At 37.1% G+C, this 18,705-nt stretch overlaps 1 protein-coding gene across 1 annotated transcript; it reads left to right on the top strand.

The window, feature by feature from the left end:
- Positions 1–3,367: 3,367 nt before the first annotated feature.
- On the top strand, positions 3,368–17,755 carry LOC143588359 (protein PSK SIMULATOR 1-like). Its single transcript, XM_077069381.1, has 15 exons — positions 3,368–3,431; positions 3,531–3,680; positions 4,516–4,576; positions 5,187–5,379; positions 6,206–6,420; positions 6,510–6,602; positions 6,893–6,980; positions 8,325–8,418; positions 12,153–12,250; positions 12,334–12,403; positions 12,513–12,607; positions 13,295–13,411; positions 14,258–14,334; positions 17,100–17,144; positions 17,272–17,755. Exons 1-15 carry the CDS (start codon positions 3,368–3,370, stop codon positions 17,753–17,755), a joined length of 1,944 nt encoding a protein of 647 aa, XP_076925496.1.
- The last annotated feature ends 950 nt before the right edge of the window (positions 17,756–18,705 follow it).

The raw sequence follows: 18,705 nt of genomic DNA, 5'->3' as shown, positions 1-18,705 counted from the left end.
TCTATTAATACATAAACGACCATACGAACGTTCACGAACACAAATGAAAGAACAAAACATGTGTTCATGTTCGCTCGTTTAATTAAATGAACACCAAATTTTTTGTTCATGCTCGTTCGTTTATTAAATAACGAACATAAATGAACTTCCCGTCAAACGGTCATGAGCAGTTCACCGAACGTTCGGTTTCATTAACAGGCCTATCTAATAATGCGACTTTGTTGACATTTGGATGAAAATTATCCACTATTGTGTACCCTCCATAAGCTAAACCTGCTCTAGTATTTGCAATAAGGGAAAATTCTTAAAATGACACTTTGAGGAGAGAATATCCTTGTTTGATATACAACAACCCGAACAACATCAGTCCAAAACAAACGCTAACACTAATAGAACTACGACTCATTTGGATACAGGTTAACCACCAAATGAGCGCGTAGGATCAGATAGACTATGAGTAACTTGAGATACAGACACACCACTCGAGTTAGTTCATAGGGCAATCTAAACTCAAACCGAGATATAGTCACACCACTCGTGTTGAATTTAGGACCTAAGATCACCATCCAACTTGCCAAAGTTGAACTAGCAAAGGCTCCATTCTTAACCCACAAATGTGAGATAAAAACACACAATTTTCTTTCTAAATCTTATCTAATGTTTCATTGATACGAAATTACATAAAGGAAATAATAGTTAGTGGGCTAGGAACACGAGTGCACCACCATTACAATTTAGGGAATTTAAAATAACTGAAAGTGAAATAAATCAAAATTAAAAGGGGTAAAAATTACATAAAAGTAAGAACCATCATCATGGAGCAGTTGGTTTACGCTAGACATGCATGGACCAAGTTGACCAAATGTTGACTACTTCATTGCTATCACAATTTCTCTCCTTTTTAGGAATATTCTTAAAATGTCTATACAAAACTCGTCAGCGACAACACATTTGTAATCACACAACATTAGTAAGTGCTAAGCAGAATGACAACAATTGTCAATTGTGGAAAAAGCACAACTATCGGGTATGAGACCCTTTTTAAGACAACTCTTATCTATTCGTTAATCATTCGTAATTACCGATTAAACGAGTTAAGCAGATTTATTGTTCGTTGCCCCAGGTGTAACTCTTACGGGTCGTAACTCGGTCGGATGTTAAATTAATCGGTCCGGTCTATAATTTCCAACATAAAGGTCCATTAGATTGTTTTCATTTAGTTTTAATATTTAAAGTGACATAAATATGCAAGGAAATTGTAGGTGTGATGATTTGGCTATTAAAGTAAACTCATATAGATAGTATCTATGAACCAATCTTCGTTAGAGTGATAATGGGTTGGTGAAAGAGATACGTTGGTTACTTTAGATTAATTACAAATGCATCTTAAAATTGTGTCTGTTTGTAAGCTGGTATTGATTAATATGAAAAAGTGTATTTGATTACAAGAGATAAGCCCTCTATATATAGAGATGGAGAGGGGGCTACAAGTGAAATACTAATTTCATACAAGGACTTACTTTACATGCAAGGACCTATACATAAATATAGGTTACATGCAATGGCCTGAATATAAATAACTAATTAACATTAACACTCCTTCTCAAGTTGGAGCATAGATGTTAATCATGCCCAACTTGCTACAAATAAAATCGATTTGAGCTTTCCAGAGAGGTTTGGTGAGAATATCTGTAACTGAAAATCAGTCTTCACATGAATCGGCTGAATGGATGGTGGATCTTTTTTGGTGCCAACTATTCGATCTCTTATTAGATGACAATCAACCTCAATGTGTTTTCTTTTTTCATGAAATACTTGATTCTCGGCTATATGTATAGCTGATTGACTATCACAGTATAATCGCATAAAATCATTTGAAATAACCCTGAGTTCTCTGAGAAGTCGACGAACCCATATCATCTCTGTTGTTACATTTGTCATGGCTCTATACTCTGATTCAGCACTAGATTTGGATACCGTGTGCTGCTTCTTACTTTTCCAAGATACAAGATTTCCTCCAACAAATACACAATAGCCAGTGGTAGATCGTCGTTAGATCGGACAACCTGCGCAATCAGCATCGGAAAATCCAGATATCCGACCATCTCCATCCTTTGTAAATGCACCCGCATGACAGTGACCTTGATCAGAATACAAGATTCCCAAACCTGGTGTGGTTTTGAGGTACCTCAAGACACGAAGAGCAGCAGCCCAGTGTCCGGTGTATGATGTGGCCATGAACTGACTTAGGACACTGACAGCAAAGGAAATATCTGGCCATGTGACCGTTAAATAATTAAGTTTCCCAAACAATCGTCTGTATCGCTCGGGATCCTTAATTGGACTTCTGTCCTTTAGAAGGAGCTTCCCCGTTGGAAGCATTGGGGTTTCAGCGGGCTTGCAACCCAGTAATCCACACTCAGTCAACGTATCAAGAACATACTTCCGTTGTGAGAGAAGTATTCCTTGCAGAAAACGAGATACTTCTATGCCAAGGAAGTATCGAAGTCGACCTAAGTCGCTAATATGAAGCTGGGACTGAAAGAATTGTTTTAAGTTCGGTAATCCCAACGTCATCAACATAAACCACAACAATAATCCTTCGGCTGTTCTGGTGCCTAAAGATTACGGAGGGATCATATGCGCTACGGACCATCCCAAACTCTCCCATAGCACTAGAAAAACGGTCAAACCATGCCCTAGGAGACTGTTTAAGACCATATAAGGAACGACGTAACCTGCAAACTTTCAATGCCTCCTCCTCGACAATGAACCCAGGTAGTTGCTCCATATACACCTCCTCAAGAATACCATTGGGAATGCATTAACATCAAGCTGATGGAGTGGCCAATGATTAATGACGGTGAAGGCAATACAAATGCGCACAGACGATATTTTGGCAACCGGGGAGAAGACTTCGTCATAGCTAATGACATAAGCTTGAAAATAACCCTTAGCAACCAATCGGGCTTTCAGGTAATGCAATGAACCATCCGGGTGTAATTTAACCGTGAACACCCAACGACAACCAACAATACGTTTTCCATGAGTAAGTGTTGCAAGATCCCTGTATAATTAGCTCTGAGAGCCCCGATCTCGTCTTCCATAGCCTGTCTCCATCCTGGGTGAGTTGGGGTTTCCGTCACATTCCTAGGAATTTGGTAGGAATCAAGGGTGGTGGTATAGCCACGAGACTCGGAGGAAAGGTGAGAGTATGCAACGCAATCCTGAATAGGATAACGAGTGTGATGTCTAGGTTCTTTATAAAAAGCAATAGGTATATTAGGCAGTGGTACACCAGGAGGGTCATAAACATGTGGATCTGGTGTGGCAGGGGTGGCATCCGGTAAGGGTGTAGTATTGGGGAATGGTGTATCGGTTAGGGATGCTAATGGCTCAGTCTCACGTGGAGGAGTTGAAGATGGACAAGAGTGATGGCCTGATTGTGAATCAAGTGTCTCTTATCGTTTGACCCTTACCTCGTCGAGTATATGCGAAAAGTATTGGCTGGGGTTATGTTGGTGGGCCAGAAGCAGCAGGGGCCGGAATTGTGGCGTTAGAAACCGGATGGGTAGAGGGAACTGATACGGGAGATGTAGGAACTGGAGCAGTGTCGTCCGAGACCGAAGGGGTAGAGGGAACAACAAACAGGGGAAAGGTGGGGATAATGTGTGACTCGGGTATATCAGGATCGGGAAACAAATCATGAACTGAAGTAGAGGACTCGAGAAAGTAAGGACATGACTCATGAAAGGTGGCGTCAGCACTGGTAAAGTATCGTTGAAGAGAAGGGCTATAACATCGATACCCTTTCTGGACACGTGAATAACCAAGGAAGACAGAACGAATGGCTCGAGGAGCAAGTTTACTAATGCCTGGACGATAATCATGCACGTATGCTACACACCCAAAAATCTTAGGTGTGAGTGGAAAGGGGGTTCCTTTCGGGAACAAAACACAAAACGGAGTTTGACCGAGGACAGATGAGGGCATACGATTTATGAGATGACAAGCCGTAAGAACAGCGTCACCCCAAAATCTATCAGGAACATGAGCATGTTCCTGAAACATGAGTGTGCGTGTGATATCCAACAAATGGCGATTCTTGCGTTCGGCAACGCCATTTTGTTGAGATGTGTAGGGACAGGAAGACTCGTGAACAATGCCATGTGTTTTCAAATACATAGAAAGTTCATTGGAGAAATATTCGGGTGCATTATCAGTGCGCAGGGTTTTAATGGATGTGTTGAATTGATTTTTGACATAAGAATGAAACTCAAGAAAAATTGAATTAATTTCACTTCGAGTTTTCAAAAGATAAACCCAAGTAGCACGAGAATAATCATCAATGAAAGTGATGAAATAATGAAAACCCAATGTGGATTTAACACGACAAGGACCCATACGTCAGAATGTACGAGTTCAAAATAAAATCGGTGCATTTCGACACTTTTGGAGGATAAGAACGTCGTTTATGTTTACCAAGCTGACATGACTGACAATGAAAATTATTAGGAATAGAAATACCTGGTCTCATTTGCCTTGGAATTGCTACAGAGGGATGGCCTAATCGACAGTGAGTCTCCCTGGTAGCGGCATCACATAACTTTGTTGTAGGGTGTGATAGTAGCGACATACGATAGAGACCTGATTCAAACCAGTACCAATTAGCCGGTTCGTTCCTAGTTCCCGAAAGAGACAGTGAGTTGGGTAAAAGGTTGCAGAATAACTGTTTTGTTTGGTAATCTGACAAACAGAACAAGGGCTTGTAGGAAATTTACATGTTAGGTTTTTCGAGTTACTGATGGATCCTATGCCATGAACGGGGCTTGAAGATCCATCGGCAAGATGAACCGGTGCATGGGAAACATGATGCAGGCTAGATAAAATACCTAGTTTCACAGTCATGTGATGTGTGGCTCTAGAATCGATTACCCACGAAGAGTCGAGGCTTGAAAACTTACCCGAATGTGCCGAGTTGGTTTGAGCATGAGAAAATTGCGAGGCAAGAAACCGTTGAATCATATCATACTCTTCTTTGGTAAATGTATACGTGTGTTTGCTATCTCCCATTGTAAACAAAGAATTGATGAATAGTAACCAAACCAGAAGTTCAACGAGGAATATTAAACCCACGAAAATGCCGAAACACGTGACCAGAAACTGAAACAAACTTGTTTGGACAGGAAACAGGTGCAGGTGGTGACCGAAGATAGATTCTGGCAGCAGAAGACAGTGAAGGCGGCAGTGGAAATAGAAATGGTGGCCGGAGGCGGAATCCGGCGGAGGCAGACGGCAATCGGAGAAAAGGAAGGTGAGATCTCACTCGCCGGAAAAGTCGCCGGATTGAAGAAATTCCGGCAGCGTGTGGAGGCGGCGGTTAGGCGGTGATATTTCCTGGTCACCTAATCGGATGATGTCTCTGAACATGATGGTGATTGGTGGTGGTGAATTATAAAAGTCAGTCGAAAAAAGATTTTGTGAACAGTGGTCGGAACAGGAACTCGATCAGTGGCCGGAACAGAAACTCGAACAGTGACCGGAACAAGGAAGTTTGTTGCTTGTAAACAGATTTAGAATAAAAGCGGTTACGACAATCAGATTTGCACCGAGAGCCTTAGCTCAATAGTCAATACCATGCAAACTGGTATTGATTAATATGAAAAATGTATTAGATTACAATAGATAAGCCCTCTATATATAGAGATGGAGAGAGGACTACAAGTAAAAGTACTAATTACATACAAGAACCTACTTTACATGCAAGGACCTATACATAAATAATAGAGATGGAGAGAGGACTACAAGTAAAAGTACTAATTACATACAAGGACCTACTTTATATGTAAGGACCTATACATAAATATAGGTTACATGTAAGGGCCTGAATATAAATAACTAATTAACATTAACACTATTTATACTCTTTTTTGCTTTATCTTCAATGGGTCAACGCCAAACATTGTAAAAGTTTAAAAGTTAACAAAAAAAGTCAAACGGTTCAAAAGTCACCCAGAGTTTCTTAAACGCTTAAAAACCCTAAATCACTTCATAAAAAAAACCTAAATTATTATTTAATCTTAATTCAGTTTTATAACAGTTATAACCTTCCAAAAGAAGTGCTGACCCCAATCTGACGATACCCGTATCAAAAAGTCAACCATTTAAAGCCATTAACTAACCTGCCTGACTGCCCGTTTTGCAGCTTTCACTTCTAGGAAAGGCAACAAAAGGAAATAAAATAGCAATATTATCATTTGAAGTTGCAAACACGATCGTTAAAGGCACCACTTTAGTGCAATCACTCTCAATGGATAACATAAAACACTTAAAAGAGGTTGTTTTGCCTTCAGAAGGTGTGCAACTTTTGATATCAAAAGACATGAATAAGCTTCTTAGAATTGCTGCATCTGATAAAAGGTGGGTCCCACAATAATAAAATATTACTGTTTTTTTTTTCTGTTTATTATGGTGTGGTTGAAATGATCTTGCTTTTATTATGTTTATAGGGAAGAATTAAAAATCGTTTCTGGAGAAGTGGTTCGTTTTGGAAACCGATGCAAAGATCCTCAGTGGCACAATCTGGACCGTTATTTTGAAAAGTAATTTCTGTGGACATAAATAAGAGGGGAAAAAAAAACCGAACCATAAACAGAAAAAACAAAACGAGTACAAAGAGTTATTTTGTGGATATTAATTGAATGCGGCAATTTCGACCCACTTGAGTTCATTTGGGTAACATGTCAAACGAATACAAAGAGTTACTTTGTTCTGACTTTTATTGAAAAATATTGTTTTATCTTTTGACCCGTTACCAAACCAACCCGCTCATAAATATATTTTGTTAAATTCGATTGGCGCATGATGCTAATGTGTTTGCTATATTGTTTAGATTGAGATCAGAATTAACGCCCCAGAAACAACTAAAAAAGGCAGAGTCCAGTATGGAGCGTTTGAAGAATTTGGTTCAGTATACTGCAGTGAGTATTTGCTTCTCTTTATAATATACTAGCTTGAGTTCCAATAAAAGATAACATAATAATTAAGTAATGAAAAGTAGTATACAAATAATATGAAAATGCTTGTTTATTAACAAAAAAAAAGTAGTATAGCAGAAACACTAAAAAGTTAACACTAAAAAGTGTTAACTTTGAGAACACTGTAATGTGATGGTTATTGCACCTTCTTTGAAGAGATCATAACCGTCACTCAAAGGTGTGGTACGGCAGCCTCGAATTTCCAGTCAATCAAGCTTGATATGTACTTAAATAATATAAAGCCCTGACCATTTCCTGCCTCTTAAAGAAAGTTCCTTTTTTTAATAATAACACATATGGTCCATGAAAATCACAATATTGGTGTATTAGAAGTTAAAATTTGATCCATCCATTTCATGGACCTTCACGTTCATGCAAACAGTTGATCTAAAATTGTAACATTTAAAACGCTATAACCATTGACTGAAGTAGATTTTCATTAGCCATTGACACAATAACATAATGACCATCGACTAAAGTAGATGTTCAGCAAGTCAAGTATCTCGAAGGATTACATCCACTTAAAATAATTGCAAAGAAAATTAATCACTATAAAGAAAAAAAAATCAGAGTTGGGCACGAATGCAACACTTACAAATGGGTGTAAAGAATATAGAAAAGCAATGGTCTTCTCTAAAAATGGCAACCTGCAAACATGAAAACCAATATTCATGTATAATTTGAAAGTTGTAAAAATTCATTTATACACCCAGATTGAATGATTTCTAACCATCATAGCCTAAAAAGTTGAGGTAGTGATAGTAAGATAAAGCCACACCATCAGAATCACATTTGACAGAAAAAGTGGAATGAAGCCATTAATTAAAGTTAAGGTGTGGTCAATATGCGCGGAGCATTGTGAGAGTGATACCTCAAGAAAAAGTATCTGCCCTAGTTTCTTTGCGTATTTGGAAGGGAGAAAAATAAATAAAATAGGTATATCAAAGATAATAGCAGTTAATGCTACTCTAATGTCTAAAGTGTACTGCGGATTTCTTTAAACTAATAAAGATGATCTAGTACCTCAGGTTGAACCAATGACTATTTTAAAAGCTTATCCAAAAAGAAGAAAAATGAGATGTGATTATAGTACCTCAATAATAGATATATATATGTGAAACGCATATGTAAAATGCAGAGGTGGAATTTGAAAGCATTTAAATTCCTTCCAACTGCATTCAAGTTCTACACCAGCATGTGAAGCATTTTTTTCCCAGATTGGTTCTTCTTGATTGTATATATGCTTGGTTTGGTGTTGGAAATGAAATTAAAGTATCTTGAATGCAGGAATTATACCATGAGCTACACGAGTTGGACCGGCTTGAACAAGTTTTTAAACGTAAGCAAATAGAACAGGAGAATCCCAATGCTCCCTCAAGAGGTAACCATTGGCTTAAGTATAAACTTGTATATAATATTCGACTACCTTTGCTATAATCACAATCCCTATCATTAACTGCTAAAGAGGTGACTGCCTTGGTTTTAGAATGCACGCATAACGCACGACGCGCCTGATGCGATGCGTTTAGATGATGCGCTTCATATAATGTGCGCAACATGATTTAGAGGAGGAAAAGTTTAAATTTACAACAAAAATGTGTAGAATACTTACGTGTGTGTTGGAGTTTTAGTACTATTTAAAAGCGCATCACGCACATGATGCACTTGCGTCGCGCATCACAAATTAGATTTTTAAACCAAACACATTGGAGCGCATCACGCAACCAAGATCCGTGCGTGATGCGGCGGGGAAACACAAACCTTAGTAATCACGTAACATGATAAGCTCTTTTGAATTGAAAAAAACTATAAGAATACCATGCAACACATACCATGGTAATCACATAACTCATTTTGTTCATGGTGTTCATGTAACATGTAAAGTTATTTTGAATTGAAAAAACTATATCAATACCTGTTAAACCATGTATTTTGTATTTATTATAGTCAAGGGTTCTAAGTGTAATATGTTGCTCTATATAATAAGCCCTTTTGTAACCCATCTATCCATTCAATAAACCATCAATCTTTCATTGGTCTAATATGGTATCAGAGCCAAGGTAACTCAACAGGCCCATCTACGTCTGGTTTTTTTTTCTGACCAAGAAACTGCCATGGCTGCAATTGCTGCCTTTACAACAGCAGAGAAAACTGCTCATAATACTCACAAACTCGCCTTCACCCTCTCCCCAACAAACTATGGGTATTGGAAGGCGATTATCGAGCCTTCCCTTATCACCAATAATTTGTTTGATTATGTTGATGGTACCATACCTTGCCCTGAAGTAAAGATTTCAATTCAACCAGATAAAGATAAAGCAGGTGAATCTTCAACTACTGATAACCCAAGTTATTCCCGGTGGATAGCCAACAATGCTCATGTTCGGATGATCATTCTATCCACCATCTCTGAAGCATCCTTTCAACATGTTCAAGGTACGACTTCTAGAGATCTTTGGCTTTCTCTAGAACATGCATATGCACCACACACGGCCTATCGTGAATATACATTGAAAGCACAATTACTCCGAATAATGATGAAGGGTGATGAAACCCCTATCACTTAGTTAACCCGTGTTATGGAAAATGCTTCTGCTTTAGCCAATATTGGCGAACCCATGAAGGATAAAGACCTTCACCTTCTCTGGATTACGAGATGAATACAACGGTTTAAAGCCCACTCTTGTGGCCCGCTACCCACCAATAACCTTCAACGAGTTGCATGGTCTCTTATCTGACCACGATTACATGGTTAACAAACCTAATCCTAACCTTTTTCGTCCCAACACCACAAGCCTTTGCTGCCACTGCAGGAAACCCTATATCATGCAACCACAACTAAATAATTTGCAGCAGTTGACATCACAGTTGAGTTATCAGTTAAACCCTACTACCTCACCCAATCTGAACCCACAGGTGTTTTTATGCCTCTCGGCCATCAAATAACAGAAGCAATCGTCGGGGTAATTCTCAAGGCAACCATGGTAATTACAATAACCGGAACCGTGAAAACAATCAACTTCCATCTACTAGGCAGTTTGCTTGGGCATCAACTCAAAATCTGGTGTATGGCCATTGTAATCGTTGTGGTATTGGCCATCTCCCATCTGAATGCCCGACCCAATCTACTTCTACTGCCCGGTCTGGACCTCAAGCCAATTTTACAAATTTATCAAATTCTGGCTCGAGATCAGGAGCCACTTGGTTGCCCGACGCTGGTGCTAACAGCCATGCTACTCCTGACTTATCAAATCTTGACACCTCTGAAGTCTACCAAGGTAATGATTCCCTCCACATTGGTGATGGTTCTTCACATTGTTTCATCTAAATCTTTTTCACCCAACAAAACATTTAATCTTTGTGATATTCTTCATGTTCCTCCAATTCAGAAGAACTTATTATCTGTTAAAAATTTGTGTTGATAATCATGTTTATTTTGAGTTTCATGCTTCTTTCTTTGTTGTGAAGGACGAGCATTCACACAATATCCTTCGTATGGGTCCAAGTGAAAATGGTTTATACTCCATCCAGCTTCCTCAAATAAAAACAGTTCCTAAGTAGGTCTTCACAGCCACAAAAGCTTCCTCAATTGTTTGGCATCAACGTCTTGGGCATCCACATGAACGTGTCTTTCATTCTATTATTTCACATTGTTCTTTACCAGTTTCTACAAAATTATGCTCTACTTTATGTATCCTTTGTAAGTTGGGAAAATCTTCCAAACTTTCTTTGGAACACTAAGTTTCAAAGTAATAATATTTTGGATTTAATATACTGCGATGTTTGGGGGCCCTCACCTACGGTATCTTTTGACGGGCATCGTTTTTTTTTGTTATGTGTTGATCATCACATCCGTTATATGTGGCATTATCCCCTTGTACAAAAATCTGATGCATACACCACATTTACACATTTTGTAACAATGGTGGAACGACGATTTAACACCAAATTGAAAAGTGTTCAAACCGATTGGGGAGGGGAGTTTCGTAACCTTTCTCCCTTCACGAAACTTGAAATTATCCATCGACGCTTATGTCCCTATACTAGTGAACAAAACGGAATTGTTGAGCGTCGTAATCGTCACGTTATGGAAACCGGGCTTGCGCTTCTTGCCCATTCTCATCTTCCACAACGATTCTGGCATTTTGCTTTTGAAACCGCTGTTTATCTCATTAATCGGCTACCATCTAGAATTTCCTCGAACAAATCCCCTTTTCAACATCTCTTCAACTGCAAACCAGAACTCCAGCCTATTAACGCCATCCACCAATTGTTAGTTAATACAACTTTGAGGGGCTTTTTTGTATTTTTAGATACTTTGGACAACTAGACATAAGCGACCCTCACGGGCAAACGAACAGAAACGACACTATCGAGCATAAATGATTACATATTATAAAATTATTAATAGTAATAGTGAACGATTACATATTAATTCGAAAATATAGGAGGGTAGAAAAAAATAAATAAAATGTTAATACATGAACCTAACCGGACAGACTTAAACGATATACGAACCAAACCGGCCTCACATGAACGGATGTAACCGGACAAACATAAACGGACACATTAACTAACAGTTCACAAACACTATTAAACGAACACGGCCTCCATTTGTGTTCGTTCATTAAGCTTACCGAACAAAATTTTTTGTTCATGTTCGTTCATTTATTAAACGGACGCATGATAAACGAATTTCCTGCCTAACAGTTCGCCGGATGTTCGGTTCGTTTACTACCCTAAAATATTATGTCAAGCAAGTCTTCATACACAATCCAATTGACTATATTGCTTTCACTCAAATCCCCTCAAAAGTTTTATTAACTAACGACCGGTGGATGGGGTTAACAGGTTGGATTCATATTGATAGTCAAATGAAAGCACTGTACCATAAAAGCCTAAAATAGAGTAATAGACTATTGGACCAAAATTAATAATCTTAAGAAACCACAAGGACCAAATCCGAAGTTCTCTCTTAATTTTATTTTTATTCTCTATTTTCAAATTCACTTTCATATGGTTAGACGAAGTTGAATGCACCAATATTTGCTTTTCAAGTTTTTTACTTGAACTATGTAATTAAATCTAAAATCCATTGGATGATATTATATATAGGTGGCAGCCTTGCTATATTGAGGGCAGAAATGAAAAGTCAAAAGAAGCACGTGAGAAGTTTGCAAAAGAAATCACTTTGGTCCATGGTTTTCGAAGAGGTAATAAGTGATTTAAGTGTTACTTTATTGCAAATAGTAATAGTAAAGGGCTTTAATATTTAACTAGTTATTATAATTTTAAGGTAATGGAGCAACTAGTAGACATTGTGCATTTCATACACATGAAGATTCAATATGCTTTTGGAACAGCTGGTAGGTATTCGAAAAGAGCAACTCATTTAATTTTGATTTCAAATGAGGAATATATTATTATTATTATTATTATTATTATTATTAATTTGCCTTCACAATGCTGTTACAGATACCCATACACCAGTAAAAAACAACCCACGGAAATTGGGAGCCGCTGGTCTTTCTCTACGTTATGCTAATATTATTACTCAGATCGATACACTTGTGAGTTGCTCTTCTTTCAGATGTTATAAGCTGTGTGATAGTACATTAATGATTCGGGGTGTTAAACGCATTGTGTTCGCGGGTTGGCAGGTCTAAACTGAAACAAACCCAGAAATTTTACACGAACCTGAATCTGACACACATATACACGGGCTGACTCAAACACGACCCGAACGATCCCGAGTTTTTTATACTTTATTGTTTTTACGTATTAATACTTCAAATTTACATTTTTACAACAATAAATACAAATTTGTATAAACAATTACATTTAAAATTTTAATTACAAGTTCTTATGTCAATTTCCTTTTAAGATTTTCTAATTTTAGCATAAGATACCCAACCAGATTTAATATATTACATATAACTACTTTTGAAAAAATAATATAAAAAATAAATGGGTTAAATGGGTCAATCTGCGAGCCTGTTGGGTTGACTCAAACTTGACTTGCTTAGCTGAATGGGATTTGACCCAAAACTGACCTGAGCCCATTTATGCCAAACCCAAACCCACTGATTTCGTGTTATGTTTGTGTCGTGTCAAAAATTCACGACCCTATTTACAATATATGTTTTGACATTAAAATGGATGGCTATGAATATTCTGTTTGATAGGGGTTTATAATGTATTAACAATAATATTTTGTAATAAATATTAGTGATTAAGTATTTAACGATACACATCAGGTCACCCACTCAGGTTCTGTGCATCCAGATATTAGGGACTCTCTGTACCAAGGACTGCCACCTAATATTAAGTCAGCAATGCGATCCAAAATACATTTGTTTTATCCAAAGGTAGAGGTACTGTGTTTAACTTGTTTCATGTGTTTTTTTTAATTTGCATTTAGTAGATTCTTTATTCTAGTTTGCAGTATATTTTTTTCTAGTACTATGATACGAACATGGTCCTTTTAGTCGAGGCTAATTTGTAGGAGTTAGAGTAGTGGGTTAGTTTTTATCAGTTTTTTATTAACCGCAGAAGATTAGTATTAATAGTTTCACATTTGTTTGTAATAGGGGTGGATATTATTATTATAAAATTAGGGTTTCTTTAACCTTGTGTTTGGAGAATTGCCATCTCGAATTGGCTAATCGGAGATCAAGCCTATCTCGAATGTGGCTAGTTATGTTAGTTTCATTACTTTAGATTTTCAGATTCTATCATACTATGAATGTGATTGTGATTTTGAGTTTTGTACTTTTCAACCAACTGGCACTTCACTCACATGAAAGGACAAAATGCGACTATATATATTTTTGTTATTTGGGTTGAATAAGACGTATGGTTATTGTTGAACAGAATATATTGGTAAAAGAAAATGTTCTTTTGCATGGTGGTTGTAACATTCTCCATAGTGGTTAAGTTTAAAACTGATTATTAAGAACTTTGAGGAAAAAATTGGGATCAAAAAATTTGTTTTGGATAATGAAGTAATTGTTGATAAAAGTGTTGAATATATCATTATTATAAATTGGTATATAGTAATTTCACATTAAAGGCTGCACTAATCGAGTTTTGTAGGAGTTTGTTTTAAACCATTTGAACAACAAAAGTATCCAGGGCTTATTAAACATTTATATTATGATATTTTTAATGTTTTGTCATTTTTTACATGTGTAAAAAAGTGTTTTTGTTTTCTATTGCAGCTTAGCATTCCTGCAATTAGGGCAGAGATGGAGAAAACCCTGCAGTGGCTTGTTCCAATTGCAATGAACACAACCAAGTAATTCTTAACATTTATGATTACTTTTTTTTAAGCTCTTGGTCTTATAATGCAATATTCTTTTTGCTATAAATTTCAAAAAGAACTGTGCATTTTGTGTGTTTGGATGTGAAATTTAAAGTGATTATTGTGTCTTGAAGAATGAAAATTACATAATGAGTTGATTAGAATTAGATAACTAGATATTTTTATCGATTAGTGCTATTCTTCAAACCTAATTATATTGATCCTAAATGATCAGAATACCATTGTCATAATCAGTTTTCACCATGCACTACAACTTGAAGTCACGATAATCAGTTTAAATATACACATCCAAACGTCAAATAAACATGAAAAACTGTATGGAAATGTTCATTACGGGTGTGCATTTTCAAAGTGATTATTGCTTCTTGAAAATCTAATCTAGAAAATGATTTAATCAGATAATCAGGTTGTTAAATTTATTTTTTTTGGCAATTACGGGTAAACGAGCCGTTAACAGAGCTCATGCTCGGCTTGTTAAAGCTCTATCTCTAAAGCTTGAGCTTAGCTTGCATAATATTAATAGTTGAAATATTTTACTTTTAAACATGTATAATTATTTTTAGAGTTAATTGCAATTATAGTCCCTATTGTGGAACCCCAAACGGGGTTGCAATCCCGTGGTGGCATTTTTGCAATTATGGGCCCTGTGGTGGCACTTTTGTTGCAGTTTACGTCCACCATCAAGTCACAACGTTAGTGCTTTTGTGAAAAGACACCAATACCCTTGCAATTTGCAACCCTGTGTTTTTTAAATAAATGCAATTTGGATTTTGGAGACCCTCGTTTTGTTTAACGATTTCCCTCAGAAAATAATAACAAAAGCACAAAACCGTTCACAATGGGTTTCGAACTCGGGACTAGCTACACTAAACACAACACTGGCAACCAACTGGACTAAAATGATGATTGTTAAAAGCCTGGCGACATAGCAAACGGAGATGGTGTGGATCGGCTAAACCGCGGTGGCAAAACCGACGACATAAACCCCAACCACCGTCCCAACAACCCTTACACTGAACCTCGTCACCACCCCAATCCCAGCAATCGCACCAATTCCAATCGGAATCTTCAATAAAACTGCCTTCTCCGGCACCCTCTGCAACTGCTTGAAAAAATCACACCCGTATACAAATCCACCGGAGGTGAGTTCACCGGAGGAGAAAGTTGGCTGATTTTGGAAACTACAAAGGCCGTAGTGGAGCGAGTGCCGGGGCCGAGGACCATGCTGGATTGGACGTACTCGATTGCGAGTTTTTTGAGGTCGTCTTGGGTTAAGGGTTGGACTAGGTAGGGGTGGAGAAGGATTTGATGGTGACGTGGCGGCGGAAGTGGGTGGTGGTGGTGGCAGTGGAAGGTGGTGTACGGTGATCGGGAAAGGAGGGTAAGGGAAGACATGTGGTGGTGTTTGGTTGGTGACAAGTGGATGTGTTTACTACTACCGCCACCGCCGCTACTAGGGCCGGCCCTAGGGGGCTGGGTGGTCGACGGCCACAGGCCCGACATCTCGCTAGGGCCGAATTTTTTTTTTAAATTTATATGTGTTTTTATTAAAACAATATGTATATTTAGTGTTTACACTCAATTAAATTACATAACCACTAGCTTGGTCTAGTGATAAAGGGGTATTACTCCCAACCAAAAGGTTATGGGTTCTAGTCTCATTTGAGACATGTTTAATCTGATTTTTAAACTAAAGTTTTTTACACAACCTAAATTATAACCAGGTAAGCTCATATCAAAATTAAATTGTTTAAATACAACAAAATATTTCTTTTTACTTAAGACCCAAAAAAATATTCGCCTTCGGCCCAATAATTTTTTTGCTTTCTCGGAGCCGGCCCTGACTATTACTATTATTGTTACTGTTATGTGTGAAAAGACGACTTTACCCCTGGATTTAACAGTCAAACAAATGGAAGACCAAAACTGCAACAAAAGTGCCACCACAAGGACTATAATTGCAATTAACTCTTATTTTTAAATATTCTTATAACTATATGTATTACACTATTACATATCTTAAATATATATAAACGAAACATTTAAAATCTTTCTGGTTGCTCCCTACTTTTTCTCAAGTCACCAGATTGCTTTATTTGTAAATGGAGGCTTCTCATGCATTTGATCTGAATTCATGGGTGTAGGTCTCACTAAACCCAGGTAGCCTTAAACAGGTTATATCCCATTAAATTAAAAGTTAATCTCACCAAATATTTGATATAATAATCCTATAAAATAGGGATATACTAAAGCTTAATATCCGATTTTTTTTTTAAAAAAAATGATATTTATAATTAAGAAACAATTTTATAGTAAAAAAATAAGCGGGTCATGGGTCTCACCAAACCCAAATATCTTTTAAACCAAGTTATAACATCTCATTTATTTGTGAGACCCTTTCATCATCAAACCCTATGTATATTATTAACTTCTTTACAATAAATAAAATTAAAATCCAAAAAAAATGTATAAATATTATAAACGAATAATATAAAACAGCCCCCGTAATACGGGGATAAAATCTAGTAACATAATATATATCATTTAGTTATTTTTACCATAAAATTTGCATATAATAATAATTATTCTGAAATATAATTTTGTTTGTTAAATAAAAGCCAATACAAATAATAGGCTCGGCCTAGTCAAGCTTGATATAAAAACTAGTCTGAGTTCTAGACTACTTCTAGTTTTATTATTTATTTATTAACTGCTAATCTTGTATCATGTCAATACAGGGCTCATCATGGTTTTGGCTGGGTCGGAGAATGGGCAAATACAGGGTAAGTTGGTGAATGGGAAAATACGATTACAATAGTTATATTATTTTGACTTTTTTGAATAAAATGATTTATGAGGTTTTATGCATTAAAATCTTTCATTTAAACAACTCAGTATTAATCTTTGTAGGTTCGAGGCAACCCGAAAACTGTCATATCTGGTTGACTCGTTAAAAATAGAGACCCTCCACCACGCCAACAAGGAAAAAACCGAAAAATGCATTCTTAAAGTAGTCGTTTTGCTTCACCATCTCGTCTCAGTCAAAAGCTGTGGAACAACATTACCTGCAAAATCCCCGATCCGTTCCCCAAATAAAACACGAATCCAACGCTCAATGAACCGGCCTGATTCCCTATCACCAACACTCACAACTGAAGACCAAGAAATGCTTCAAGACGTTATCAAACGAAAGCCCGCCCTTGTGATAAGCAAAAGTCAAAATTCTGACCGAGACCGGTTAAGCAAGCAAAAGCAATATAGGTTAACTAAAAGTCGTAGTTATTCCTCGAACCGAGAAATTAAGCGGGGCCCGATTCCGAACGAGAGACGGTCGTCTATACCTATGCCGCTTATTAACTTCGATATTGATGCTATAGATGCTGTTATAGTGTGAGGACGGGTTTTGTGTCGGGTTTTTGTGCAATGAGTTGATGATGTGTGGAATGTGTACATACTTTTGTCTGTTTGGAATCGATGGACTTTCATGTTAAGATGTTTAAATGATTTTATAATTTATATGTTATTGTATAAATTACGTTATCTCTATGCTATATATAAAGCATGAGTGAGGAACCTCTTAGTTTTTAATAGTTAACAAACTTATTGCTTTAAGTACAAGCCATAATGCATATGATTAAGATATTTTATGGGCAATTTTGTCTTCTAACAGCTTTGTCTTTTAGCAAAATCGTTTACGTTGATTTTAATTTATTCAAAAATAATTACAAGTTTGGTCATTTAACTTTAATCACATTTTGTTAGTTGATAGAATAGTTACATATATACCTCTTATTTAAACTAACTACCCCCGTGACGTTTAAATGTTTATAACTTTTTCACACGTTAAATTTTTTTAAAAAAACATTATATAATAAAAACGAGTATCTTATTCTCTTTAATTTGAGTATGGTATTGTTATACTTTTTCATTTTAAAAACTTAATGTGTTATGTGATAAGTGATAACCGTTAAGGACCGATAAACAAGTCGGGAGGGTTCGGCCGTTTGGGTCATGGGTCTAAAAGGTTAAGGTTGGAATGGATCGATATAAAAAAAGGTTAATTTGGTTTGGGTCGGGTCGGGTCGGGTCGGGTCGGGACGGGACGGGTTAGGGTCGAAAGGGGTCAAATCAGAACGGATTTCAGGTTAGAACAGTGTTAGGCAGAATGAGTTGCGGGTCAAGACAAGTTCAATGTAATGTTGCATGCTCACCGACACCTAATTGTGTGCGTACAATCGTTGTGTGGCGTGCTTACTAACACCGTTTAAGCTTCCAATGCTGCATTACAAGCATACTATTGCCGATTGCATGCACACTGTTGTGAAGTCACGCACGTACTAAAAT

Source organism: Bidens hawaiensis, unplaced genomic scaffold (assembly GCF_021521415.1).
Source record: "Bidens hawaiensis isolate Kalapana, Puna unplaced genomic scaffold, B.hawaiensis_p1.1 tig00036332_1, whole genome shotgun sequence".
Lineage (NCBI taxonomy): Eukaryota > Viridiplantae > Streptophyta > Magnoliopsida > Asterales > Asteraceae > Bidens > Bidens hawaiensis.
The sequence above is the reverse complement of the archived record's forward strand: the minus strand, read 5'-3'. Positions and strand labels throughout refer to the sequence as shown.